The 27,335-nt window shown below is 39.1% G+C and overlaps 1 protein-coding gene across 10 annotated transcripts in view; it reads right to left on the minus strand.

Annotated features, from left to right (window-relative positions):
• Positions 1-27,335, minus strand: part of LOC118760840 (golgin subfamily B member 1-like) — a 276,733-nt gene that overhangs the window by 193,404 nt on the left and 55,994 nt on the right. For all 10 annotated transcript variants that reach the window (XM_036506355.1, XM_036506353.1, XM_036506349.1 and 7 more), the window contains exons 3-9: positions 25,966-26,010; positions 24,330-24,524; positions 16,235-16,294; positions 13,821-13,994; positions 10,252-10,590; positions 6,296-7,460; positions 2,705-5,547 (exon numbers count right to left, since the gene is read on the minus strand). In XM_036506355.1, coding sequence (XP_036362248.1) covers positions 2,705-5,547; positions 6,296-7,460; positions 10,252-10,590; positions 13,821-13,994; positions 16,235-16,294; positions 24,330-24,524; positions 25,966-26,010 — 4,821 coding nt within the window. The remainder of the gene's footprint in view (positions 1-2,704; positions 5,548-6,295; positions 7,461-10,251; positions 10,591-13,820; positions 13,995-16,234; positions 16,295-24,329; positions 24,525-25,965; positions 26,011-27,335) is intronic.

Consider the following 27,335-nt stretch of genomic DNA (forward strand, 5'->3'; position numbering starts at 1 on the left):
GCCTCCCTTTTGGCGACCTGGTACAGTTCCATGCTACCCCACCCTTCCAGGCTTTCCAGGCTTGTTCCTTTGCTCTAATGGCTTTGTCTACAGTACTATTCCACCACAACATAACTTTAACCCTTTAGTGTTCAGATTACTCTGTTAAATGTAATACTTTTTCACTCAAATTGTTTTGAATTAATCCTGGATCATCTTACAGCTTTAAGGTTTCAATGATGTGATTACTTATTTTTAGAATGGCATTGTAGGGTAGGTGTGAGAGGCTAGACATCGCCAGTTTGAATATAAAACATGTAGAATATATTGGGCCAGATTTGGCCAGTTTAAACACTAAAGGGTTAAGTCTGGAAGGGACTTTGCACCATCCGCAGACTTTGTCTGTGGCACTCAGCCAGCTGTCCCATAGGAATTTCAAGCTACCTTCTATGTCTAATGTCTGTAGCTCCTCCTCCTTCTCATCAAATTTCTTGTTGAGGATGTCCCTAAATCTCTGACTATGTGAAGGGTTCTTTAGCTTCCAAATCTGACTATGTGAAGGGTTCTTTAGCTTCCAAATCCTAATTTGGATTGGTCTGCTTCTTGGTATCCTTCTGGTCTTGAGCCTAAGTAACCAATGACTAGCCTATGCTGGGGGTACATTCTTCACCCGGGAGGGTCTTTGTATTTAAGAGCAACCCTGTGTCCCGCTGTCTGGTGAGGATGAAATCAATCTGGCTAGCAGAGTCGCCTGATTAATGGTTTATGAAGTGGCTGTCTGATTTCCTGAAGTTAGCGTTGCAGATTAAAATCACACACACACACACATGACAGGCTTCTTTCAGTTTCAGTCTACCAAATCCACTCACAAGACTTTAGTCGTCCCAAGGCTATAGTAGAAGACACTTGCCCAAGGTGCCACGCAATGTGACTGAACCTGGAACCATGTGGTTGGTTAGCAAGCTTCTTACCACACAGCCACTCCTGTGCCTATAATGTTAATAAATTTATAATACATCAATCACATATCTCTATTTTCTTTTCATCTTTCTATATTCAAAATATACCTTCTTCAGTTGTGATAAATTCTTCTCTACAATATTGTTGTATTGAACTGAAGAACCAGTGGAAAATTGAATGCTTTCCATCCCTTTAAAGGAAACTGTTTTTCCTTGGATTGAAAATATATATATATATATGTGTGTGTGTGTGTGTGTGTGTGTGTGTGTGTGTGTGTAATGAATCTTGCAGACATGAAGTAGATTTGATCCACCATGGCCAAATTTAAATTAACACCTCAACAAAACTTTTCACACGGTAAAACTATAGTTTTTCTGTGACAGCAGCTTTACATTTACCAGATTGCCTTAGCTAGGCCGAAATAATGTCTTCACCACTTGACCTTTCTAACCTCTTCTATTTCACCAAAAGGTAGAATTAAGATAACAAGACCACCAACTAAATCTAGACAGACAAATATAACAAAATAATTTGATAAAAAATGTGAATTTTTAATTATTTTCTGAGATTTTACAAAAACAACAAAAATATTTTATATGCCTATCTTTCTGGATAGTTATAAAAGCAAGAACCCCCAAGCAAAAATCAGTGGTCATTTGGTGACGTCTCAACCAGTTAGTCACTTGGTAACAACTCCTGAGTTGAGAGAGAGAGCTGACATCAGTTAGTGAACCGACCACTAGAATCATGGAAGCAGACAGACAAACGGCCAGAGGGAAAAAGAAAGACAACGTCCCACACACTCTCACTAGCTCTAATTCTGTTCTCGTACAACATCATTCTATCTCTCTCTCTGTAATTACTACTAAACAATGATGAGAACACAAACACAAACTATGCAAGGAAAATCTATATCTATATTTACTTCGCATGCACTAGGATTTTATCACCTGCCCGTCAAGGCAAGGTATTACATTCAATGTAACAGAAAATAAATATTTCCTTCCAACTTGATGCACTGTTCATCTTTCACATCTTACAACATGCCGTTGCAAATAAATTTCAACCTTCATCAAACAAATCTTCAACCATTACATATATATCATCATCATCATCGTTTAACGTCCGTTTTCCGCGCTAGCACGGGTTGTGGGCACAGGACTTCTTGAAATGTGTACAACAAAAAGTACGAAGCACGAGTACATGGAACATGAACTATTCTTTTGAACAATGAAAGACACAAATGGAAAACAAAACAAACAACATAAAGACGACCTTTCATCAGTTGTTGGCTGTTTTTTAGACTTGTATTGCGAGCATTTAACCACAATATACGCTTTTGATAAAACAGTTGCTCCCGCAAAGCAAATTAAATAAAATTTGGGATTTTGCGGAGGGTCAAAATAGGTAACACAAACAGGACAGCGAAAACAAACAGGAAGGGCTGCTAAGCCTAAACGTATATACACACACACACACACGATGGAATTTTTTTTAGTTTCTGTCCACTAAATCTGCTGACATGGCTTTGGTTGGCTCAGGGCTTTAACAAAAGACACTTGCCCAAGGTGCTGTGCACTAGGATTGAATCCAAGACCACATGATTAGAAAGCAAGCATCTCAACCACACAGCCATGCCTATGAATGAAAAAAATAAATGAATAAATAAAAGTCAGAATGGTCATGGATGGACTCTTTACAATTGATCAATGACTTGCTTAAACAGGGCCAACTTAGAAACAAACAATGGAATGGATCAGCTTACCTTCAAACAGTATCTCTGTTCAACTTCCTTCTCAAAGTTTTCCTTCTCCTCAGCTAACTCAGACAGAATGTTCAGGCGAACATACTTCAACTCCATTTCATATTTCTCAGCCATCATCTCTAACTGCTCTTTGTAGTTTTCCAAAGTATCCACAGCACTGAGGCTGGTCTCAGTTCCATTAACAAAGGTGTTGCCACTGCCTTCACCTTTGCTACTGCCAACAGTGGTACCACACTCTTCTCTGAATTTCTCTAAAGGCACTTCAACACTCTGACGTTTCGCAGTGTGGCTCCCTAAATCCTTGGATACAAAACTTTCCGGAACACGAGGGTTTGCTTCACATGTCTGTACAACTGAAGCCTGTAGACAACTTAGTCGTAGTTCTTGTTGATGCGGTTGTAGATCATCATTGTCCCATCGTAAACCCTCGTTTTCAAAACCTTTCCTTTCCTCTGACTGCAAATCCTCATTTTCAAAACCCTTCTTTTCCTTTGACTGCAAACCCTGGTTCTCAGCCACCAAATCAATTTTAGAAACCTGCTGTTCTTCTTTCAGTTGTAAACTTGTATTTTCTTGTAACAAAAAGTTTTTCTCTTGCTGTAGATTCGTGTTCTTTTGCAACAGGGTATCTTTCTCTCGTTGTAAATTTTCGCACTCTTGTTGTAGACTTTCTTTCTCTTGCAGCCAGCTATTCTTTTCCAGTTGCAAATCTTGCAAATCAATTATCTCTTGTTGCAAACTTCCTCTCTCCTGCGGCATGCCATCCTTTCCATGTTGCAAACTATTGTTCTTGTCTCTGAAATTCTCCGTTTCATATTGCAGCTCCTCCTTTTGATGTTGCAATCCTAAGTTTTCATGATGCAATTGTTCTATCGTTTTTTGAAAATCATTCATTTCATGTCGCAGTCTTTCATTCTCTGGTTGCAATCTTTCGTTCTCCTGTTGCAAACGCCCTCTCTCCTGTTGCAAACGCCCTCTCTCCTGTTGCAAACCATTCTTTTCCTGCTGTGAGTTCTCAAGGTCAGCAGACAAACTTCTGATTTTATTACAAAGTTCAGTTTTCTCAATTGACCAAAGTTCTTTGAAACTTTCCAGCTCATCATTGGCTTTACCTAACACCTGAGATACTGCTTCTCTCGATGCCAAAAGCTGTGCTTCACCAGAACCACTGCTACGAGAAAGCTCTTCAATTTTAACCAATAAGGACTCCTTCATTGCCAAAAGTTCTTGAACTTCTTTATTCATGCTCGCTTTTTCAGAAGAGGCATTCGATTCTACTTCAAGCAATGACTTCTCTAAATCTGCTATTGTTTTCAAAGATGCTTCCTTACTTTCTTCAAATTCTTTCTTCATTTGAACAAATTCTTCACTCTGAACCTTAAAATGATCTTCCAACGCTAAATGCTCTTCATTTAGTTTATGCAATTTCTCTTGGTTATCCAACAAACTCTGAACTGTTTGGTCATAGACATTTTGAAGATGGTTTTTGTCAGACTCCAATGCCTCCATTTCAGTTTTCAAATTCTCATTCATTTTTTGAATGGCTTCCTTTTCTTTTGTATGAAATTCTTCAAGTTCTTGTAATAATTTATTCTTTTCTTCTGCCACTTTAGATAAATCCTCGTTCACAGATATCAATTGTTTTTTCTCAGATTCTATTTTATCTAAACTCTGCTTCAACTCAGTATAATCACATTCCAAAGCTGAGTAATTAGACTTCAATTCCTCAAAGCTACTCTCGAGTGTTTTCTTGTCCAGTGTCACTTTCTCCAGTTCTTGCTGATAGCTTTCATTTACAGATTTAAGTTTTGCAATTTCATTTTCAAACTTCTCAATTTTAGAATTACTTTCTTCAAAATTCACTTTTGCATGTTTTCCAGTCTCTAGAAGAGAAGATATTTGTAATTTGAGCTTTTCAATCTCTTCAGCCTGAGAATCAGACTGCTGAGTCAAATGAATCGCCAATTCCTTTTCTTCATCAAGCTGTTGTGTCAAACGAATCGCCAATTCTTTCTCCTCTTCAAGCTGCTGAGTCAAACGAATCGCCAATTCCTTTTCTTCGTCAAGCTGGTGTGTCAAATTTCTAACACATTCATCTTTTCCCTGAACTTTTCCTTCAAATTCCTCAATACTCTTTCTCAAAGTTGCAAGATCTTTTGAACTGCTCTGTTTTAAGCTGGTCAATTCTTCAGTCAGTTGGCTGACTTCTTGCTGGCGCTGAACCAAGAGTGTATCCATTTCAGCAAAACGTTCCTTTGTTGATTCAGTCACCTGTAGTGACTCAACTACACACTTCAGCCTCTCAACCTCCAAATCTTTAGCTTTGCAATTATTCCCAGCTGCTACCAAATTTTGACTCAATGATTGCTTTTCTGCCTCCAAAGCACTGACCGTTTCCTGGTACAGAGAAATCTCGTTAGCTCTTTCGTTCATTATCTTATCGGCCTCCTCTTTCTCATGAATGCGAAATTCAGCCAAAGATTTATTCTCTGACTCTAGCCGAAGTAAGTTCTCTTTGTGTTTTGTCACCTTTGAAGACATTTCATTGACAACTGCCTCAACTTTTACCAAATCTTCATCATTTGACATGGTGCTCAAGTTCAATCCCTCAGTATCTTCTCCAATCACCAATTTGACAAGGGAAGCAATTTTCGAAAACTGCTCTCCTAACGAGGCATTCCATTGGTTGAGTGTGTCTTTCTCTCTTGTTAATGATTGATTGGTCAGTTTAGTTTCCTCGAATCTTGCACTCAACTCAGAAACTTGAAGGTTCACTTCTTCTAAATGGGTATGCTGGTCAGCCATTTTCTTCATCTGTTGAGAATTATTCTCTTCCAGCTCAGCTGGATAAAAGAAAAACATGGAAAGAGAAAAATTAGCATATTTTTTAAATGAATAGAAAGTGGTACATACATCAAGTATGTCAATGGTTGACAGAGTATTGGTCAACCAAACAAGTGGTCAATGGTTTATGTCCTTCTACTAGCAACATCTCTCAAATATCATCAAATCACTTAACCCTTTCGTTACCAAACTGGCTGAAACCACCTCTGGCTCTGTAGTATAAATGCCTTGTTTTCAAAAGTTCTGAATTAAAATCTTCCACCAAACCTTAGTCACAATTTATGTTCCTAACACTAGCTTAATGATACCTAAGTTATTTTATTAAATTCTTTGTTATACTTAAAATAATTAAAAGAAACATAAAATAAATACAGTAAAGTGTTAACACCCAATGGTGCAGTACATTTAGGTCAGTACCAAGTCCCAAGTTGGTACAAGTCTTAAGAAATCAGTACCAAGTCCCCTGTCCAAGTTGCTACCAAGTCCCTTTGAGTCAAATACAGAGCCTTTCCCAGTCGAGTAGCAGGCCCCTCCGAGTCACACACTTGGACAAATACACACACACGCATGTACACACACACACACACACACACACACACACACAATAGGCTTATTTCAGTTACTATCTATTAAATCCACTCACATGGCTGTGGAGGGCCCAGGACAATAGTAGACCACATAATTCGGAAGTAAACCACACCTCAACACCTGCAGCAAAGCAAAAGAGAAAAACCATATAACCCTCACCAATTTGGTTCCGTAATGCAGCAATGTCTTCATTAAGTTCCACCACTTCCATGGCAGCAAGTTTCAATGTTTCTTTTTTCTCATCTTCCATGGATGCCATCTGCTGCTGCAATGCAGTAATTTCTTCTTGGGAGGATGCCAATTTTTCAAGGAGATTGAGCTCGTTCTGCTTCTGTTCTTCTGCTTCAGTGCCATGTCTATTGAGCTTATCATTGAAGTCTACAGTTTCCTGTCGAGACACTGACAGTTCTTGTTCCAGTGTTCGACGCATGTTCTCCAAGTTCATTATCTCTTGGTGACTGGACTCCAGCCGTTCGGTCAAGTCTTGAACATCTCTGTCCTTCTCCTGCAGACATGCATTTAGTGCTTCTTTCTCACTTTTCAAAACTGCTACATTCTGTGTCAAAGACATTTCTGATTCTTTTACCGAACCAAAAGAAACTTCAAGATCTTTCAGGCAAGCAGTTAAATTTGAATTCTTCTCTTGAAGAGAGTTTATTTCAGTCTCATAGTGTTCCAGTTTGGTAATCAGCTCGCTTGTTTTACTTTCCGACGCCTGGCATTTCTCGTCAAGCTCTTCTTTCACAGCCAACAAAGAATCAAATTTGGTCTTTGTTTGGAAAACTTCCTCCGAGAGGAGCTTGTTTTCAGCAGACAAGTCTTCAATCTTCAGTTGAAGAGTCTCAGCATTCGACAAAAGTTCCTTATTTTCTGCCAACACTGAGTTTGCTCCCAAGTTCTCATTTATGGCAACTGCATTTGGAGATGGTATTTCACTGTTGTTAGAAGCCAACTCAAAGGGTTCTCCTAAATTTACTTGACAAGCAAAATCGCGATCCAGATCTGACCGCTGGAAGGAGTCAGTTTTAATGTTCTTCAAGAACACCTGAGTGATGCAAGTGATCTTTAAGAGTAACCGGTTTAATTCTTCACAACTACTACTACTACTACTATTACTACTAGTAGTAGTAGTAGCAGTACTATTGTCACTAGTGTTATCACTTGATTGATACAAAAATATACATTTTTCAATTAGTCTGTGAAATTCTTCAAGTTGCTTTCTAGGAAAATATTCCGGTAAATTCTCTGAGGTCAATTCCATTTCTGCGACAGTTCCTTCTGCTGTAGACTCCAAGTGGCTTCCACTGCTAGCACTTTCATTAACCTGGAAAAAAAGGGGGAAAAAAATAAATGAATAAATAAATAAATAAGAATTTCAAATTTTTGACACAAACCAAGCAATTTTAGTGGGGGGGGGGGGTATAAGTTGATTACCTTGCCTTCAGTGTTTGGTACTTCTTTCATCAACTCCGAAAGAAGGAAAGGCCAAAGTCATCCACGGTTGAATTTGAAATCAGAGCATGTAGATAGTATATAATATCACTATGTATTTTGTCTGGTGTCCTAACAATTCTGGCAACTCATCATCAATCATCATTTAACGTCCGCTTTCCATGCTGGCATGGGTTGGACAGTCTGACTGAAAACTAGTAAGCTGGTGTGGGGAAGAGCTGCACTGGGTTCCGATCTGACTTGGCAAGGTTTCTATGGCTGGATGCCCTTCCTAATGCCAACCACTCCGAGAGTGTAGTGGGTGTTCTTAATAATAATAATTTCAAATTTTGGCACAAGGCCAGCAGTTTTGGGGAGGGGTAAGTCAATTACATTGACCCCTAATGCTCAGCTAATATTTATTTTATCAACCCCCAAAAAGAATGAAAGGCAAAGTCGACCTCAGCAAGATTTGAACTCGGAATATAAAGAGCTGGAACAAATACCACCAAACATTCTTCCCAATGTTCTAACAATTCTGCCAGCTCACTACCCTCAATAATAATCCTTTCTACTAAAGGTACAAAGCCCGAAATTATAGGGGAGGGGAACTAGTCAATTACATCAACCCCAGTATTTCACTGGTACTTAATTTATCAACCCCAAAAGAACACAAAACACAACTTGGTCTGGTCTAAAAACCGAAACCATGATCTTGTAATCATGAGTGCCACACCCTCACGACTGCACCACCCATGCACCCTCACAATAACATCATTGCATCTCCAAAAAATGCTTTGATAAAATGTAGTCTGGAATGCAATGTGTCTGAAGAAAAAAATGGGTGGATTCCTCTTTCACTCTTTTATTTGTTTCAGCCTTTCAGTCAAGCGATGTTGGGGGGACAAACACAGACACACAAAAATATACACACACAAATATATACACACACAAATATATATTTCAATATGGGGCAAATAACTCAGGAGAAAATATTTGTGAAGATATCCATTGACTCTATTAATTATCTAGTGTAACAATTTAAAAATGATAATAACAAAATCAATAATATGGGCGGTTACAGGCTCAAAAAAAAAAAAAAGAAGCATTAAATAGCTGAAAGATTAAAATTAATCATAGGACATACTAAGTATGTTTACCCGCTGGAAATAACAGTCAAAACTCTTATTTAAATCACCAAAATACACTGATAATAAACTACAGAAATCTTAGCATGTTCTTTGATTAATTTAAATTCTTCAGTTATATATATATATATATATATATATATATATATATATATATATATATATATATATGTACATATACCTATATATATATATATATACACATGTATATATACCTATATATATATATACACATATATGTATATATACCTATATATATATACACATATACGATGGGCTGCTTTCAGTTTCCGTCTACCAAATCCTCACTCAAGGCTTTGGTCAGCCTGAGGCTATAGAAGACACTTGCCCAAGGTGCCACACAGTAGCACTGGACCCAGAACCATGTCGTTGATAAGCAATGTACTTACCACACAGCCACTCATGTGCATTTTGATCAAATCTTTTATCTTTTACTTGTTTCAGTCATTAGACTGTGGCCATGCTGGAGCACAGCCTTGACAAATTTCTAGTCAAACGAATCAACCCCAGCACTTCGGTTCATTTTTAAGCCTGGTACTTGTTTTATTTGTCTCTTCTTCTGAACCATTAAGTTACAGAGATGTTAACACACCAACACTGGTTATCAATTAGTGGTTGGGAACAAACTCAAAGACACATTCACACACACACACACGACAGGCTTCTTTCAGTTTCCATCTATTAAATCCATTTGCAAAGCTTTGGTTGACCCAATGCTATAGCAAGAGATACCTGCCAAAGGTGTCAAGCAGTTGGACTGAACCACGAACCATATGGTTGGGAAGCAATCTCCTAACCACATAAGGATGGACAAAATGCTACAAAGCATTTTGCCCAGCATGTCAACAATTCTGCCAGCTCGCTGCCATAATAATAATAATAATAACAATAATAATAATAATAATAATAATTCTTTTCTACTCTAGGCACAAAGCCCGAAATTTTGGGGGAGGGTGTCAGCTGATTAGATCAACCCCAGTACACAACTGGTACTTAGTTTATCAACCTCAAAAGGATGAAAGGCAAAGTCAACCTTGGAGGAATTTGAACTTAGAATGTAAAGACAGACAAAATACCGCTAAGCATTTTGCCCAGTGTGCTAACTTTCTGCCAGCTTGCTATCAATAGAGCTGGCAGAATCATTAGCACGCCGGGTGAAATACCTAGCAGTATTTCGTCAAGCATTACGTTCTGAGTTCAAATTCCGCTGAGGTCAACTTTGCTTTACATCCTTTCGAGGTTGATTAAATAAATACCAGCCATGCACTGGGGTCGATGTAATCAACTGACACCCTTTGTCTGTCTTTGTTGTTCCCCTCTATGTTTAGCCCCCTGTGGGTAATAAAGAAATAAACAATAATAATAATAATGTTTCTAAGATAGGCACAGAACCTGGAATTTGAGGGAATAGGGTTAAGCCTATTAAATCAACACCTGCACCTTTATTAGAGGCAACCTGAAGCTAAACAACAACAACACTAAAAGCCACAAAATCAGGAATGTGGTGATGCCTACATTTGGTTGAAGAACTTGCATTAGACGTTTTTCAAGTTGGGAATTCTTTGCCTTCTCTTCGTTGAGGTGAAGTGACAGAGTGTTCGACTGTTCGTGCAAGATGTTGAGTTCAGTCAACAGCTGGTTGTAGTCTGTAGATTGTTGATCAGATAAGGCCATCGTGGACTGTAGACTAGCATAATTGTTATTCACTTGAGACAACTTTTGAGTCAGCTGTGACATCATTTCGTCTTTCTGTTGGATCCGCTGGTGAAGATTAAGAATTTCACATTTGGCATCTTGTAAAGCTTGTGATGACACCGAGTGTTGTTTCATCTGTCCATTCAGCTTTTCACCAGCCTGAATGGAAAAAGAAGAGGAAAATAAAAAAAATAAAAATTAAGACAAATGAAGAAAAATTTAAATGAGTAAAAAAAAAATGAAAACAAATGCAAAAAAAAAGAATTTTGAAAGTGTGAAATGAAGAATAAGATGCTCCAGTGTGGCCATAATTGTGATTGCTTTATGCATTAACCTTTAAACTGGCTACATCCAGTGAAAATATTCTACCCGTTTTATATTCAAACTGGTCAGATCCAGCCTCTCACACTTACCCAAGAATACTCTTCTAAAAGTAGACAATCACATCATTGAAATCATGAAGCTATAAAAGAATTTATGGTTAATTCAAAACAAGGTAAATATATAAGGATTACATGTGAGGGAGTAATTTGAATGCAAAGGGATTAAAACAAACTCTAGAAGGAGGGAAAATACATGGTCTTGTACTTCTTGATCTTAACTCTTTTGTTACCAACCCGACCGCAGCCGGTTGAAAAAGTTTTTGGCACTAACAACCAGCCCAGACACAGCCGGTCAAGTGAACCCATTGATATTTAAATGTGAATTCCAGCACAAATTTTGTTAGTGCATTTGTGAAAACATGCGATTTCTCTTTGTAAATAGGTGAGTTACAGTATCTGACATTGTCTGACATGATATCTGAGCTCTGCTAATTTTGAAAGATTTTTTTTCCACATTTTTTCCTTCGGCGATTTTTTTTCAACTTCAACAGTTTTCATGCTATGAAACAGTCATTCTGAATTTGAGGGCTTTTCAATGGAGGATATGGAGAATTCAAGCAAATGTAAGCTTATAAGCTACAGAAACAAACTGTTACACAGAAAGTAAACAAACCAAGAAAAAAGACAGCTTGTGGTTTACGAGTATTTACCTGTAATTAGAGTCACATTGAGACAAAAGTTATGCAAGAGAATTGATTAAAACCTTTTCTTTGATTGTGTCCCAAAAATCATATTAATATGTCAATAAATAAAAAAAAGTTACAGATATTTAATGAAACCAGTCTAAATTCGTGATTATTTTAGAATTTAATCGAAACTCATAAGGGGTGTGTTTTAATTAGAAATATAGTAATGAAAGGGTTAATATTTACTAAAGAATATATTAATGAACAATGCTTTAATATGGTTTCAACAGCTGGATAGCTTTTCTAATGCAAATCACATTACAAAGTGTATTAGATCATTTTCCATGGCATCGGTACTGGCAAGGACAGCAAGATGCAAAGAGTCTCTTCAAATGAATGAAAATATAGTAGAGAAAGAGGTGGTGGTTTTATGCTAGGTGTTCAGAGCCAGAAGAATGATAGAGGCACGGGAACAGTTGTTTTGCTGTGGAGGAGATACATGGCTACCCTGCAATATATATGGGTAGACGGGAGCAGCTGAAAAGAGTTAACTCTTTAGCATTCAGATTACTCTTGTCAAATGTAATGTTAATTTATTCATTGCTTAGAATTAATCATGCATCATCTCGTAGCTTCAAGATTTTGATAACCGACTGTTAATTTTAGAATGACATTGCAGGGTAGGTGGGAGAGGCCAGATCTGGCCACTTTGAACATAAAACCGGTAGAATATTTGGGCCACATATGGCTGGATTAAATGCTAAAGGGTTGAAGTTGGTGGTGGTGGTGGTGGTGATGATATAATGTCAGGGTGTAAACCTCAAAAGACAAGGTGAGTAGAAGAGAGAAAATACAGACAGAAGATTGGGAAGAGTGAGTTAGTAAGTTCACAAATGTGTACTGGGTCATTTTCCATGCCACCGGCACTAGCAAGGACGTCAAGTTGCAAGATGTAAAAAGGTTCTTCAAATGAATGGAAATATAATAGAGAAAGGCGTGGTGGTTTTACCCCAGGTGTTCAGAGCCAGAAGAATGATAGAGGCACAGGAACAGACGTCTTGCTGTAAAGGAGATACATGCCAGCATGGAAAACGGACGTTAAACGATGATGATGAGAGGGGAGTGAGAGATGGTTAGAGATGATGGGAGAGGTGAATGTAGTGAAGGGTGAACAAGGATGAAGACACGTTCAAAGGTAAATATGAGTTTGTATGAAAAGCGGTAAGAAATAGAAGTGACTCGGTAAACAGGAGATGACAGATGGTTAGGTGCTTGTGTTATTTCTTTCCTTCCTTCCTCTTTGTGCATTGATTTCATTCAAAGGATTGCAAAGAAATATTTGTGAGACAAATTTTTTAATTTCACATTTCGAATGTTGTTACTGAGGTGTTAGCACAGTCATCTCCCCTGATAAAATTTACAGCTGACCGAAAGATCTAGTTTGTTCAGACGAAAGAGAACCGGGAATGAGTTACGACAAAGAAGAACAACGAAGAAGAATGACAGATAAATACGTTTGGTTTTTTTGTTTTTTTAAGTTTAAAACAGAGGAAGAGAAGGGGGCCTCGACTTATTTCATATTGCTTTCTCCAAGCTTGGTAAGTAAAAGAAGCAAAGGAACCGTGTTTGTCTAGCCCTGTGTTGACCTTGAGTAGGGCATGCCAGCTATGATCACTCCATCTTTTTTCCGTGCATAGTGTACCTAAGAAAATACAATCTAATGTATATTCGTTTTAAAAGGCAGAGGGTTGTGAGAAGAGGGAGATTTGACTGCGATTTTTAGTAGATCAAATGGCAATGTAAAGGTTCAATCACTGGCTCTACAGTTCATGTAGTAGAAATCAGCATATCCTCCTGAGATAGGAAACTTGCTCTGATGATAGCAAAGGAGGAAGGGTTGTGCACATTCGTGCATCCGTGGGCACGTGTGTGCAGGCATGTGCACACGCATGATGTGTGTGTGCATGCATGTGTGTGTATGCGCATGTGTGTGTGTGTCTGTGTAGCAGGAGCGTAAGTAGTCAGGCTACATATTGATTTCAGATTCTGGCACAAGGCCAGCGTTTTTGAGAGAGGAGGTAAGGCAATTACACTGACTCCCAATGCTCAACTGGTATTTATTTTAACAACCCCAAAAGGATGGGTGACCTCAGAGGGGCTTGAACTCAAAACGAAGACAGACAAAATGCTGCTAAACATTTTGCCTGGTGTACTAATGACTGCCAGTTCGTTAGGCTATATATTAAATATCCTGCATTGGGGCCAGTCTAAACCAACAACACTTCTCTTAAATCAAAGCAACAACAATTCCCAATATGATTCCACCCCCACCTCACACACACGTGTACCAAATGAAAAAATTAGAAAGTTGTCAAGTCACCTGTTGCAATTGTAGTTGTAATAACTGGACATGCTGCGCCAATTTTTGGGTTTCAACTGAGCAGGCCTGCTGCAATCCTCTCTCGGTATTCTCTTGAAATGACATCTGCAAGCGTGACGTCAGCTGGCGCAGAAGTTCATCTCGCTTTAGGATAGCATTTTCGAGTTCCTGAATCTGGAGACAATCAGTGGAATAACAAGAACAGGAAAAGAAAAGGAAGCAAAAAAAAAAGTATAAATCAGAAAAGAAAACATTTTCTTAAATATTAGAGTCAGTTTTTTGCCTAGGGGTTATATTATGCTGATGAGGATGAAATGGTGCTATACACAGCTACCTATGGATACATAATTTAAGATTTTTATAATGAATACTAAAAATGATTAATAGAAATATTAAATATTTATACTCTGTACATCTCCTTCGTTATTCTATTTAAAAATCAAACTTGTAACCGCCACCATTTTTAATCTAGAAGTTATCTCTCTTATAATAATTGCTGTGTTCCAAATAAGGTAATGTTTCTGCAGGGCCAGAAGTGTGTTTCATGAAAGACTAAAAATGAAGAATGCTGCTTCTATGATGGTGAGACTCGTTTACAACTGTCTCTTGATTTCAAGGCAAGGAGACAGTAATACACACACATATATCATCATCATCATCATTTAACATCCATTGTCCATGCTGGCATGTTTTGGCCGGTTTGACTGCGGTTGGCATGCTGAAAGGCTGCACCAGACTACAGTCTGATTTGACATGGTTTTCTATGGCCGGATGCCCTTCCTAATGCCAACCACTCCAAGAGTATAATGGGTGCTTTTATATGCCACCAAACATGGGTGCCATTTGCATGAGACCGGTATCTGCCATGACTGCAATTTTGCTCAGTTTGATGGGTCTTCTTCTCAAGCCAAAGGTCTGAGTCGTTGCCACCTTTTTCTTTCCTTTTTTTTCTCTCCTTGTTTTTTTTCTGTGTCCCTTTCTGTAGAAGAGCGTAGGCTCGAAACATAAAAAACTTTTTCTATTCCTGAGCGTTATACTAATACATCTGTTTGTTTTGTACACCACCTGTCTTCGTCTTTAGTTTTTTTCATAAACTCTCCCTATATATATATATATCCCTCTCTCTCTCTCTTTCGGAGAGGCACTGAGCAGCTATACGCACACATACACACACGGCAGTAACTCCTGCCTACCGAATTCAATCACAAAGCTCCGGTCGGCTTGGGGCTATAGCGGAAGACACCTACCCAAAGTGCCATGCAGTGGGACTGAACCCGAAACCATGTAGTTAGGAAGCAAGCTCCCTAACCACACAGCTATGCCCGTGCCTACGCCATATATATAATAATAATAATAATAATAAATGGCACGTTTGTGTTTGTGAATTTGTTACTTTATCCCCTTCAAAACTATCCAACAGACCTTGATGAAACTTGACACATGTGTGGGACTTATGCCCATGCGGTCACTTATGCACTTGGAATTTTTTTTTAATCAATTTTTAATCAGCATCGATTTTAATTTTTTGAAAAATGCCAAAATTTGATGAAAATTGTTTCATGGCTATCAACAAACATCTTATTAAGGGTAATTTTTACCGGTTACCTCAGCTAGTATATATATATATATATATATATATTATAATAGGTGCAGGGGTGGCTGTGTGGTAAGTAGCTTGCATACCAACCGCATGTTTCCAGATTCAGTCCCACTGCATGGCACCTTGGGCAAGTGTCTTCTACTATAGCCTTGGGCCAACCAAAGCCTTGTGAGTGGATTTGGTAGATGGAAACTGAAAGAAGCCTGTCATATATATGTGTGTGTTTGTGTGTCTGTGTTTGTTCTCCCATCATCGCGTGACAACTGATGTTGATGTGTTTACATCCCTGTAACTTAGCAGTTCAGCAAAAAAAGACCTATAGAATAAGTACAGGGCTTATAAAAGGTAAGCTCTGGGGTCAATTTGTTCAACTAAAGGCAGTACTCCAGCATAGCCACAGTCAAATGACTGAAACAAATAAAAGCATATAGTATATATATACATACACACACACACACACACACACACACACACACACACACATACAAATGGCTTCTTTCAGTTTACATCTACCAAATCCACTCCCAAAGCTTTGGTTGGCCTGGGGCTAGTAAAAGACACTTGCCCAAGGTGCTATGGCCACAGAGTGGGACTGAGCCTAAAGCCATGTGGCTGGGAGGCAAACTTCCTACCACACAGCCACGCCTACACCAGCCCACCACAAGCAGCAACACCACTGATGACGACAATAATAACAGACGATTTCTTTTGACTGGGAACACAACAACGAAGAGGAGGGTTTGTAACAGGAAAGATACAGTTGATATAATTAGAAAAGTAACAATGGCTCTGTCTTAAAATATACATAACCTACCCGTAGGGTCAAGTCTCGTTGATGTCCAGGTTCAAATTTGCTGGCAGGATCAAGAGCATTCTGAAATATAACAAAATAAAACATGTAAATATAACTACAAGAAAACATAAAAATACAAATAAAAATGAAAATATACTAAAGATGCCAGGACCGTCTTCGATGCCAGGTCCACCTGACTGGATCCCATGCCAGTGGCATGTAAAAAGCACCATCCGAACATGGCCGATGCCAGTACCCCTTTACTGGCACCCCATGCCGGTGGTATGTAAGAAGCACTATCTGAATGTGATCGATGCCAGGCCCACCTGACTGGCTCCTGTGCAAGTGGCATGTAAAAAGCACCCACTACACTCTTGGAGTGGTTGGCGTTGGGAAGGGCATGCAGCTGTAGAAACTTTGCCAGATCAGATTGGACCCTGGTGCAGCCTTCTGGCTTGTCAGCCCTCAGTCAAACCATCCAACCCATGCCAGCATGGAAAGCAGACGTTAAACGACAATGATGATGATATATATATTTATTTTATGCTGGGACACCACCTTGAAGAGTTTAGTCAAGTGGTCTTCAACCAGGGTCTATACAAGATTTTGTTAAAAATTGAACATTAAATCGTTTATACTTCTACCATCATCATTGTCGTTTAACGTCTGCTTTCTATGCTGGCATGGGTTGGATGGTGTGACTGAGGAGGACTGGCAAGCCAGAAGGCTGTACCAGGCTCCAGTCTGATTTGGCATGGTTTCTATAGCTGGATGCCCTTCCTAATGCCACTGGCATCAACCACACTCAAATGGCGCTTTTTACATGCCACTGGCACAGGAGCCAGTCGGGCAGCACACACAAAATATTTTAATTTTTTTATACAATTCTTTATGATATTTAGTTATAAAAATATTATGAGATTTTTCATTAAACATCAAATGGCTTTGGGGATCAACCTGAGTAAAACAGCAATCAAAGGGGTCCGCATGTATAAAAGGGGGAGAGAACCACTGGTTTGGTCAATCACATTGACCTCGGGACTTATTCTAGTACTTATTTTACCAGTCTCTTTGGCCAAACCACTAGGTCACAAGAAAGTAAACAAACCAACATCAGTTGTCAAGTGACATGGCAGGGGATATGACACACTTCTACAGTTTCCATCAACCAAATCCACTTTCAAGGCATTGGTTAGCAGGGGGCTATAGTAAAAGACACAGCTCAAGCTGTCACACAGAGGGACTGAACCCCAAACCACATGTTTATATTAGAATATATATAAATTTAGCCTTACTCTAGAATAATTAGGGAGTTGTCTGCTACAGAGAAAACATACCTGTCTGCCACACACAGAATCAAGTCTTTGATATAATTGGATACTATTTATCTTCAGTTCTAACAGAACCACACACACTGAGAGAGAGAGTGTGTGTGTGTGTGTATGTGTGTTTCTATGTCTAGTTATATATAAACAATTCAACATTAAGCTGCTGTATTACTAAATACATTTCGTGGAGTACATGTCAATTACGGCCATGCTGGAGCACCACCTGTAGTCAAGCAAATCTAGCCCAGGACTTATTCTTTGTAAGCCTAGTACTTATTCTATTGGTCTCTTTTGCCAAACTGCTAAGTTACAGAGACGTAAACGCACCAACATCGGTTGTCAAGCAATGTTGGGGGGGGGGACAAACACAGACACACAAACATATACACAATGGGCTTCTTTCAGTTTCCGTCTACCAAATCCACCCATAAGGCCTTGGTTGGCCCGAGGCTGTAGCAGAAGACACTTGCCCAATGTGCCACACAGTGGGACCGAACCCAGAACCATGTGGTTGGTAAGCAAGCTTTTTACCACATAGCCACACCTATTATATTTTTATAGACAGCATGTGGTCAGAAGCTTGCTTTCTAACAACATGGATCCAGGTTCAGTCCCATGTAAAAAGTACCCATTACACTCTCGGAGTGGTTGGCATTAGGAAGGGCATCTAGCTGTAGAAACACTCATTGCCAGATCAGATTGGGCTTCCCAGACCCCAGTCCAACCATCCAACCCATGCCAGCATGGAAAAATGGATGTTAAACGATGATGATGACGACTTCATGGAAATGGATGTGTGGCATTCGATCATACAATAATATAATATATATATATATATATATATATAATATATATATATATATATATATATATATATATAATTATATATATATATAATATATATATATATATCTTTCTTTCTTTCTATCTTTAATCTTTTACTTGTTTCAGTCATTTGATTGCGGCCATGCTGGAGCACCGCCTTTAGTCGAGCAAATCAACCCCGGGACTTATTCTTTGTAAGCCCAGTACTTATTCTATCGATCTCTTTTGCCGAACCGCTAAGTGACGGGGACGTAAACACACCAGCATCGGTTGTCAAGCAATGCTAGGGGGACAAACACAGACACACAAACATATACACACTAACTTATATATATATATATATATACATATATACAATGGGCTTCTTTCAGTTTCCATCTACCAAATCCACTCACAAGGCATTGGTCGGCCCGGGGCTATAGCAGAAGACACTTGCCCAAGGTGCAGACACTTGCCCAAGTGTATGTATATATATATATATATATTATATATATATATATATACATACATATATATATATATATATATATATATATATGCATATATACATTATATACATGCATATATGTACATACCAACATATATAAGTATATATACATGCATATATGGGTACAGGATGTTAAAAAAACTTGAACAAAATGCAAAATGAGAACATAAAGAAAACGAAAACATGGAAAACGAACTTTTTTTTTCCAACAACGAACGAAACAGAGAAACGAGACAGGCAACATGAGGAAAACCTCTTCATCAGTAGTTCCAATGTTCGAAACGCAGAATAGATAAAACAGGGGACAACTGATGAAGGGATTGTTCTTTATGTGGCCTGTTTCGTTTCTCTATTTCATTCATTCTTCAAAGAATTGTTCGTTTTCCATGTTTTCATTTTTTTTATGTTCTCATTTTGCATTCTGTTCACGTTTTTTTTTATGTCCTGTACATGTATGTCTATATACACATATCTTTATATATAAAAGTCAAGTTGTGTGTCTGTCTCCTACAATTTAGATTCCTAACTACTCCCACATTTAGCGGTGCAGTTTAACCAAAACCGGGTATCTTATAGTCGTGATTCATATCAAGCCCTTCTGGGTATTAGCGTGCATCTACAATGAGTCTACGATTTTTAAAAGAATTTACCATCATTTTTTTTCGATTTTTAATGCATTTTTTTTGCTATTTTTCGGCTATAACTCTCTAAAAATGCTTATATAGTTATTTCCCTTACAAACCCGAGCAACGCCGGGCGATACTGCTAGTATATATATATATATATGTTCTTGTCCCAGTTTGTATTTTTCTACATATAATATATAGCGGTGCCCATACCCTCTTTGGCCTTGTATGTAAGTACATATTCCTTTAAATTTGGTACGACTCTATAACACTGTCTCTCTCTCCTACATTTCTCTGCCTTTCACACTTTGCACTCTACTTTGATCTGTCTCTTTCTCTCTCTACTTCTCCTCCTCCTTTTCTCTTTTCTTGCCTCTGATTCTTTGGTCTCCTCTTCCCCCACTCTCTCACATTTCTCTGTCTTTCTCACTTTGCACCTCACTGATTCTGTCGCCAAGCCAATCCTTGGCACGCTCTCTTTCTTCTCCCCTCTTTAATTCCTTCTTTCTCTCTCTTCTCCCCCCATTGGTGCCTTCGTCCTTCCTTTTCTCTCTCTCTCTTTGATTCCTTTGCCCCCTTTTTTTCTCTCTCTTCTCCTCTCACGTGACCGCTAGTCAACCAGCCTTTCGGCTTCTAACCAGCGCCACGAGAACATCGTTGTCTTCGTCTGCCGAAAAAGGCATTTTTTTCCAAAATACGCCAGCTAAACTAAGTTGTACTGTCTATAGTCGTAAGACACCCGCTGTTTTTGTCCTGTTATTACTATTATTATTTTTTGTATTGATATTCGCGTGGCATCGTCCGTTTTTCTGTCCTCGTTTCGTATACATTCGATCCTTTTTCCAAGAAATCTAATGCTCGTAGCTTAGTTTTTCCTTGGGGCTGGCTGGATCGGAGCGATCTCAAGATTAATCAGCCAAAATTGCAAGGATGATCTGGTTCTTGACTGAAGATTGAAGGCTTTGAATGTCCCGTCCGTGTTTTTTGTATCATCTTCTAAATGTTTTACGTTCTTGTCCCAGTTTGTATTTTTCTACATATAATATATATATATATATAAGATAGATGGTTATGGCAAAAGATCTACCAACTCCAGCCAAGGCCTGCACTGATCATCGAATGTAACCGTTGTGGACTATTGTTCCATACAAAAATAAGTCTTGAATAAATGAATATACTCCACTACATGTATTGCATACTTTTCTTTCAATTGTGAAACCATCCGAACGAGGTCGATGCCAGTACCCACTGACTGGCTCCCGTGCTGGTGGCACGTAAAAAGCACTATCTGAACGTGATCGGTGCCAGGCCCGCCTGACTGGCTCCTGTACCGGTAGTACATATAAAGCACCCACTACACTCTCGGAGTGGCTGGTGTTAGGAAGGGCATCCAGCTATAAAAACATTGCCAGGTCAGACTGGACCCTGGTGCAGTTGCTGGTTCTTCAGACTTCAGTCAATCCATCCAACCCATGCCAGCATGGAAAGCGGATGTTAAACAATGATGATGATGATGATGATGATATGTGTATATATATATATATATATATATATATATATATATAAACAATCAGTCACTACTCTGGTGAGACTTTTGAATGATATAGTTTTGGTAATATGTTATATAGGGAAATAATTAAACAACACACCAGGGGGTACATGCTTTTTATTTATATATATATGGGGGAGGGAGGAAGAGAGAGACCCTCTCTACTATAAAATAATTTGGGGGCTGAAACATAAGACGGTATGATTCTGAGAGCACAAAAGCAAGGTGTTGCGCAACTAAATTGCTATACTTCAGTTGGAAAATATAAGACCATATGTTTCTACAAGAGTTATAGAATATAAACCAAAATTATTCCAGAGCAATTTATAGAGACAGACAGAAAGATAATAGGCAGAGTCTTGGCTATGTGTAAGAAATTTGTTTCCCAATTATAGGATTCCAAGTTCAGGCCTACAGCATGCTACTTCAGGCAAGTTGCCCCAGGCCAACAAAAACCTTGTAAATGGATTTGGTATTTAATGTGTGTGTATGTGCGCATGAGTTCATTATCATCGTTTAATATCCAGCTTACATGCTGGCATGGGTGGGACGGTTTGCCATGAGTTGGCAAGGCAGAAGCCTGCGCCAGGATTTTTACAGCTGGATGCCCTTCCTAACACCAACTACTCAGCAGAGTGGACTTAATACTTTTCACATGGCACAAGCACAAGTGGAGTCAGTTTTGGCAAGGTTTTAACAGCTGGATACCCTTTCAAATACTCAAATACCAACCAGTTTACAGTGTGGACTGGGTGCTTTTAAGTGACACCTGCACTGACAAGGTTACCAAATACTTACAAGACAAAACAAAAAGTGTATATATATATTATACTTTTATTTGTTTGTCATTTGACTGCAGCCATGCAGGAGCACCGCCTTTAGTTGCACAAATCGACCCCAGGACATTCTTTGTAAGCCCAGTACTCATTCTATCGCTCTCTTTTGCCGAACCGCTAAGTGACGGGGACGTAAACACACCAGCATCGGTTGTCAAGCAATGCTAGGGGGACAAACACAGAGTGACGGCTATGTATTCTATCAGTTTCTGTTGCTGAGCCGCTAAGTTATGGGGACGTAAACACACCAAAATTGGTTGTCAAGTGATGGTGGGAGGACAAACAAAAACACACACATATGCATATATAAATAGATATACATAAGATGGGCTTCTTTCAGTTTCCATCTACCAAATCAACTCACAAGGCTTTGGTCGGCCCATGGCTGTAGTAGAAGACACTTGCCCAAGGTGCCACATAGTGAGACTGAACCCAGAGTCGCGTGGTTGGTAAGCTATATGTATATATAAATATTAACTTATATGCTTTAAAAAGTACTTTTTCCACCTATGTAATTCTATAATAGTAACAATATCTTACTAGTTTACTCTTTCGCAATGCTAGCAATGACAGGGTAGACTACTATTTTTTTAATGAAACAATATGAATTGTTCTCAACCCTTGTACAATCTAACTACTATGGCTGTACAACATTCTAACTACACAACCAATGGGTAGAAACTACTAAATAGAAACAAACTAGATATCTTTATTTATACTAGTTGTGTCTTGTTAAACCCTGTAACCCGACAATAACTGGCCTAAGGTGGCAAGCTAGTAGAAACGTTAGCATGCTGAGCGAAATGCTTAGCAGTATTTCGTCTGCCACTGCATTCCGAGTTCAAACTCCGCTAAGGGTCAATAAATTAAGTAGCAGTTGCGTACTGGGCTCGATCTAATTGACTGGCCCCCTCCTTCAAAATTTCAGACCTTTGCACAAATCGACCCCAGGACATTCTTTGTAAGCCTAGTACTTGTGCCAAGAATAGAAAAAATATTCTTTATTCTCAAAGTGGCAAGCTAGCAGAAACTTTAGCACGCCAGACGAAATGCTTAGCGGTATTTCATTTACCATTGCATTCCGAGTTCAAACTCCGCCAAGGTCGACTTTGCCTTTCATCCTTTCGGGGTCAATAAATTAAGTACCAGTTACGTCCTGGGGGTCAATCTATTTGACTGGGCCCCTCTCCCAAAATTTCGGGCATTGTACCTAGAGCAAAAAAGAATATCTGGCCCAAATATTCTAGCTGTTTATATTCCAATCAACCAGATCTGGAGTCATGTACCTGCCCTACAATGTCACTCTAAAAATAAACAACCAGGCATGGCTGTGTGGTAAGAAGCTTCCTTCCTAGCCACATGGCTCCGAGTTCAGTCCCACTGTGTGACACCTTGAACAAGTGTCTTCTACTATAGCCTCAGGCCCTACCAAAGCCTTGTGGGTGAATTTTGTAGATGGAAACTGAAAGAAGCCCATCGTGTGTATATATATATGCATGTGTGTGTGTGTATGTGTGTGTGTGTGTGTGTCATTGTGTCTGTGTTTGTCCTTCCCTTCCTCCCACAACCATCGCTTGACAACCGATGTTTGTGTGTTTATGTCCCCAAAACCTAGCAGTTCGGCAAAAGAGAACGATAGAATAAGTAAGTCCTGGGGTCGATTTCTTCGGCTAAAGGCAGTGCTCCAGCATGGCCGCAGTCAAATGACCGAAACGTATGAAAGAGTAATCACATCGCTGGAATCTCAAAGCTAGAAGCCAATGCACCACCATCACCACCACCGTCATCATCATTTAACGTCTGTTTTCCATGCTGGCATGGGTTGGACAGTTCAACAGGAACTGGCAAATGAGAAGACAGCAACAAGCTCTGCTGTCTGCTTTCATTCAAATCAATGAAAGAAAATAATTATTTCATTGCATTAATCTGAGCAATTCTAAAAGATCAAAGACACGAGAAGAAATGTCTACCGGAGCAATAACTGGTTTGTGTCAGGGAATGGGCATGTCATCATCACTGTCAGCTTAACCTCACTGTCATCATAAGTCTGTCTTTATATGATATCGTTTATTTGTCCCAGTCATTTGACTGCGGCCATGCTGGAGCACCGGGTTGAAGAATTTTCGGTCAAATGAATCAATCCCAGTAATTATTTTACTTTTAAGTCTTGCACTTATTTTATCGGTCTCTTTCACCAAACCACTAAATTACAGGGATGTAAACAAACCAACAACAGTTATCAAGCGATGGTGGAGGACAAACACAGACACATATACGACGGGCTTCTTTCAGTTTCCATCTACCCAATCCACTCACAAGGCATTGATCAATAGGCCCGAGGCTATAGTAGAAAACACTTGCCCAAGATGCCACGCAGTGGGACCGAACCCAGAACCATGCAATTGCAAAGCAAACTTTTTACCCCACAGCCACATAACACATATAGATTTAACAAATTCTTTTACCAGATCTTGTGAAGGACCATTTCCTAAAGATTGTTTCAGCATCTCATTTTCTGCCCTTAAAGAGTTTATCTCAGCCACCAGTCTCTCGACAGCCTTCTGTTTGCCAATGACAGATTCTTCCAGTTTGCAGATTTTGCTGCTCGCCTCCCGCAACTCCAGCTGAGCAGTTTCAAACAGCTGCTGGCGTTCAGGCTCCTAAAAAACAAAAGGGCTCAGATTAGTAGTAGTAGTAGTAGTAACTGTAACATGTAAAGCAAACATTGTAGTAGTAGTAGTAACTAACATGTAAAGCAAACGTAATAGTAGTAGTAACTGTAACATGTAAAGCAAATATAGTAGTAGTAGTGATGGTGGTGTGGTGGTAGTAGTAGTGGTGGTGGTGGTGGTGGCAGTGGTGGTGGTGGCAGCAGCAGCAGTAGTAGTAGTAGTAGTAATAGTTAGTAGTTGTGATGATGGTTGTGGCAGTAGTAAAGTAGAAGTTGTAATAGTAGTGCTGGTGGTGGTAGTAGTAGTAGTAGTAGTGATGGTGATAGTGGTAGTGGTAATGGTTGTAGTAGTAGTGATGGTGATAGTGGTGGTGGTAGTGGTGGTAGTAGTAGCGGTGGTGATAGTGGTGGTGGTGGTGGTGGTAGTAGTAGTGATAGTGGTGGTGGTGGTAATATTAGTAAACCCATGCCAGCATGGAAAACGGATGTTAAATGATGATGATGATAGTAGTAGTAGCAGAGCAGTAGTAGAAATTGTAAAAGTAGTGATGGTGGTGATAGTAGTAGTAGTAGTGATGGTGATAGTAGTAGTAGTAGCAGCAGCAGTAGTAGTAGCAGCAGTAGTATTATTAGAAGGTAGTGGTGGTGGTATTAGCAGCAGCAGCAGTAGCAGTAGTAGTAGTAGTAGTAGTAACGCATATGTGAAACAAAGTGGTGGCAGTGTTGGTGGTTTCTGGTTATAAAACTTAAAGCAATAACCACCAACTTGATGCAAAACTATAAACACACATACACACACACACACCACATACATACATGCAAGTAAATACACACAAACAGCCCAAAAAAACCCTATCGGGAACAGGGATATAAAAACAAACACACACACACACACACACACATCTATACACAAACAAAAGCATACAAATAAATGTACACAAACATCCATTCTAAACTATGATTGACACACAAACACCCACATGACGTATCGTACACAAAGAAACACACAAACAAAAACACAGGTATTCTAAGAAAAATACACAGAGTTAATAATAAATACAACACACACACATACAAAGCCGGTTTTATACAAGGAAACGCCTTATCCATCTAAAAATAGACACCTGAACGACATGTGAATCAGCTTATCTATCAACATCATCATTTAATGTCCGTTTTCCATGCTGGCATGGGTTGGACAGTTTAACAAGAGCTGGCAAGCCAGAGGACTGTACCAAGCTCTACTGTCGGCTTCAGCATGGTTTTTACGACTGGATGACATTCGTAATGCCAACCACTTTACAGAGAACATACTCCTAGTTAGAAATATTCCTTTACAGAAAAATATGTTCCTTGTGAGGAAAATACTCCTTGTTTCCATTAAAATGAATATGTATTATTAAGTGATTTGATCACCTACAAACACTCACCTCTAACGAAGATTCATGGTCTCCACTCGCACCGGCAATATCACTCTGCAATTAAACATTTTAAAAATTACATTGGTAAAGTTGTATTTGATAAACATAAAGGAATTTTTTTTTAAGAAAAAGGGGAAGCAAATGTGTAACAAGATATCATGTAGTTCTCTCATTAACATTCACCGTCATCATTTAACGTCTGCTTTCACATGCTGGCATGGGTTAGATGGAATTTGCTGAGACAGATTTTCACTAGCCAGATGCCCTTCCTGTTGCCAATCTTCACCTGTTCTCAATTTCCAAACTAGGTGATTTCATGTTGAGCCAAAAGTTTTACCATATTTTGCTAACTTATTTACTTTATTCGTCAAGTTATGACAAAAGCAGCCAAGCAGTCAAAATAGAAGCCTCTCTGTTCCACCATCTAAAGCCAACTTTCTGCCCATTCTTTGATCCCATGCTGAGACTAGTTCTTGTCCTTCAAGATGAAGAACTCCGAAGCTTCCACCTCTTCTTGGTTGATGAAGCATTGCATGGATCAGAACAAGGAATTCCAACCATGTTTTGTGGTTCGCTACCTCAACAGCTCTTTTATAAGATCCAGTAGCTAAGGACATCATCAGGAAGAACCACATCTGGTTTAAGCCCCTACTCCTCTACCATTTTCGATATGGCGGTCTTCCATCTTTTGAAGGTTTCTTCAGCTCTGGTGTCAAGCGCATTTTTCTTTCTTTTTTCTTTTGTTCTTTGATTTCTTCAATTCAATTCCCTCAAATTGTTTGAGTTGTTTGAAGAGTATAAGGTCTTACAATGTCTTGCTGCAGAAGACCTTGTTTTCTGTTAACCAATGCCAGGTATTCTTGCTGCACAATGCCATGCATCCATTCCAGCTGTTCAGAGTACAAGTTGGTTATTAACAAACTCGTAGTGGGTTATCCCCTCCATAAATTCACCAAAGTAGAGCATCCCCTTATGTTTGAAACACTCATGTTTGGTGACGGGTTCCAGAAGCTGAGCCTTCCCGAACCACTGCTTATGGACATTAAAATTGCAGAAAAATATCTCCTTCGGATTATTTATGGCTCAAATCCATGGCTCAAATCCTGTACTTGCAGTGCTTCACCAACCAAGAGGAAGTGAATGCTTCAGTGAAGGAGTTCTTCGTCTTGAAAGACAAGAACTGGTGGCAATGTAAGATCAAAGAACTAGTAGAGAGGCAGCTTCAAATGGTGCAACACAATGGCCTCTACTTTCAATGCTGGGCTGTTTCTGTTGTAACTTGGCGCATAAAGCAAATGAGTTACCAAATATTGCAAAGTTTTGACTCAATACAATATTTTCTCATAGCTCGACAAGCTTTTCGTGGAAGATGGTAAACA

This window comes from Octopus sinensis, linkage group LG10, assembly GCF_006345805.1.
Source record: "Octopus sinensis linkage group LG10, ASM634580v1, whole genome shotgun sequence".
Classification (NCBI taxonomy): domain Eukaryota; kingdom Metazoa; phylum Mollusca; class Cephalopoda; order Octopoda; family Octopodidae; genus Octopus; species Octopus sinensis.